Raw genomic sequence first — 3,152 nt, 5'->3', positions numbered from 1 at the left:
GAATCATGTTGGGAGTCCAAGGGCTATGCAGAGCTGTTCCCTCCCCTCACTGGCTGCAAAACTTAGGAGAGGTGGCCCTGTACCTCACCTGGTGGCAGAGATGCAGGCAAGCAAGCCCAAAGATGTGAGCTTGGGAGAGCTGACCCCCACCACCACTCAAACCCAACTCATCTGAAGTATAGTGGTGTGGGCCAGGGAGAGATGCCCCCTCCCCCCACAAGCCTGGACAGTAAAAGAAGAGAATCTACTTCCACAAGTCATTCTCTGGCTTCCACACACACCAGGGCCTATGTGTGAACATAAATAGAGACACGCGCATAAATAAACACATGTTTAAAAAATTACTAGCATACATTAGAAAATTAAATGTCTTTGTCACCGGGCAGTGGTGGCGCACGCCTTTAATCCCAGCACTTGGGAGGCAGAGACAGGTGGATTTCTGAGTTTGAGGTCAGCCTAGTTCCAGGACAACCAGGGCTACAAAGAGAAACCCTGTCTCGAAAAACTAAAAAAAAAAAAAAAAAAAAAAAATAAATGTGTCTTTGTTCTTATGGTCCTTGGGTTAAAAAAGGACAATATAAAACCCTAATAGGCAGTAAAAGTAATCTATTAGATATTTTTGGCTAATAAGTTGTTTTTATGCTGATGAATGCAAATGAGCTTATAAATTATTAAAGGAAGATAATTATCTCCTAGCTTCTCAGGCTAGCCAGGAAGACATAATTCATGGAAAACATTTTCTGATTCTCTGCTCCTCTTGGGAAAACAGGAGTTGGCAGTTACACAGACGTAACCCTTCTGAAAGTTGTTCGACACTCTTGTTAAGAAGTATCATCACTCATTCGAAATCCTGAGAACTGAGCTGACATAAAAGGATTTTTTTTCAAATTCTTGGTAGGGCAAGCGAGGTGGTGATTCATGGTGATTCGTCATGCATGCCTTAAGAGGTAAAGACAACAGGCTGGACTTCAACGGACTCCTCGGTACATCTGAGTTACTGGACAGCCTGGGCTACAGGAGACTCTGTTACCCCCAACTCCCCCGGCTCCTTACTGATCTGGGACAGTGCTGCAGAGGCCCTAGGCCACATCTCCCCACTGAACTCAGCCAGGATGTGATACATGTGATACATGAAACACTCATTGTACTGCTCTGGGGACAAAGGCCTGTCTTAGACAGCAGGGCCCATTCTTCAGGGCTCCAGTGATGAAGCCATCAGGATCAGCAGGAAAGAGAGTGCTGCCTCCCTTAACCTGCCCGGAGGCCTACGCTCATAAAGGCCTGACTTTCATCCCTACAATTCACTCCGAGACGCTGGCAAACACACTTTTCCGCATGAGTACACATTTGTTTTCTGCACTAAAAAACTAGAGAATTCTTTCATTGATGGAGAGGCCAACAGGGGCAGGATGTCAGGAAGGCTGCTGTGGCCATCCCCTCCACCGCCCTGTTAGGTATACAGCAGAGTCAAACACTTGCAGTAAGAGTCACCAGCCGGGCAGTTTGCACACAGACTTCCCTGTGGTCAACTGAGCCGTATTAACCGTAAGTAATTGGAAATGTAGGGAAAATACAAATTAAAGGAAGCATAATAAGTATTTCAGAAAGATCAGTCCTGGTCCCAAGTGAAATTCTAAGCCCATTAGCATAATGTAATAAAACCAGCACACAATGAGAAAGGACTCAAACAACCTCATCTTCTGCAAAGACAGTGTGGAGCATTACTTGGTTGGGATGAAATAAATGCTGCATTTTGATTTAATAATTACTTTCACAGAAACAATTTATAAAGTACAAATTAATTTTCAAAACCAAACCCATTATTTTTTAATGTTTTATTATTTCAGGATATAAACATTCACTTCTGGCTTTAAAAACAGTAAGACTATCAAAAAGCCAGGGATAAGATTGCAAATTTTCTTGCCATGCAGTGGTAACACACACCATAATCCCAGCACTCCAGAGGCAGAAACAGGGGGATCTCTGAGTTCCAGGCTAGCCTGGTCTACAGATTGAGTTCCAGGACAGCCCAGGCTACCAAGAGAATTAAAACAATTTTTTTTCAAACTTCCTCTATTCTGTCTTTGTGTTTCTCTTTGTCAGTAGTTTATTTATTTTGAGTCAGGGTCTTGGTACATATCCAGCCTAGGCTAATGGTGCCCTGCCATAGCCTTGTCTCAGTCTCCCAGATACTAGGATTACAGGGACGTGTCACCACACCCAGCTATAAATAACTTTTAATCCCTAATATAATTTAAAGTCTCTCTGGAAGACATCAGGAAATATTTTATATCGAGCAGAAAGACACCATAAATCTGTAATGCAATATGTGAAGAAGCAGGGGCAGGCATGAAGATAAGGAGACAAATGCAGAAGAGGGATGTGTGGGGGAGGGGCTGCACCAGGGGGCTTGGAGGACGGCAGACCAGGGCTTAGGGCTCAGCATCCTCAGGTAATGTAAACTGAGAGGCTGGGGAAAAAAAACCAATAGCTGCACCTCTCAAGCATAAGTCAACCCACCAATTACAAAAGCATTACATTTTATCATTAAATCAATGTACAAAAGATAGGTATTATATGGCAAACTCCTGTGCCCACGGATGCAGGGAAGTAAACTACCCTTAGGCTTGAGTGCATCTGCCTGCTCCATCTGCACCAGCAGACTGATGTGCCAGCCCCACCTGCTCACAGTTGTACTGCTCTCTCCTCGGAGGGAGGCACAGCACCCCCTTGTCTCCTTACACATCTGTAATTCTCTTCTCATGGTGGTTCACAAGGAGGTCTGGGCTGTTGCAGGTGCTTCTTTGTATCACAGGCTTCTGCTTTTCCAAAGAGATGCCAGGCACGAGACATTTTGCGAAGTTTAGTGAGGTTGGGTTTAACCTATGAGAAGAAAGAGACTAACTATAGTTAACAATTACTTTTTTAAGTATTTCAAAGTATGGCTCTCCAAACAAGTTTAGATTTCTCCTTCTGGATTCAGAAAAAGATGATAACATTCCTCAGAATTAAACTGTAAGTCTAAATTCTTATCTCCTCAGTGATGGGGATAGGGATTTTTCAAAGAGGTGGGTTTTTGTGGAGGGGTAGTGGGGCTGTTTTGCCTGTATGTATGTATGTATGTATGTATGTATGTATGTATGTATGTATGT

At 43.5% G+C, this 3,152-nt stretch overlaps 1 protein-coding gene across 2 annotated transcripts in view; it reads right to left on the bottom strand.

Moving 5' to 3' along the window:
• Positions 1 to 1,820: 1,820 nt before the first annotated feature.
• The window catches only part of Mlh3 (mutL homolog 3), a 35,223-nt gene continuing 33,891 nt past the window's right edge, over positions 1,821 to 3,152 (bottom strand). For both annotated transcript variants that reach the window (XM_028771905.1, XM_028771906.1), the window contains one exon: positions 1,821 to 2,883. In XM_028771905.1, the coding sequence (XP_028627738.1) occupies positions 2,761 to 2,883 (123 nt within the window). In that variant the 3' untranslated portion in view covers positions 1,821 to 2,760. The remainder of the gene's footprint in view (positions 2,884 to 3,152) is intronic.

Source organism: Grammomys surdaster, unplaced genomic scaffold (genome assembly GCF_004785775.1).
Source record: "Grammomys surdaster isolate TR1022 unplaced genomic scaffold, NIH_TR_1.0 210, whole genome shotgun sequence".
NCBI classification, from domain to species: Eukaryota; Metazoa; Chordata; class Mammalia; order Rodentia; family Muridae; genus Grammomys; species Grammomys surdaster.
This window is presented reverse-complemented; position numbering and strand designations above follow the sequence as displayed.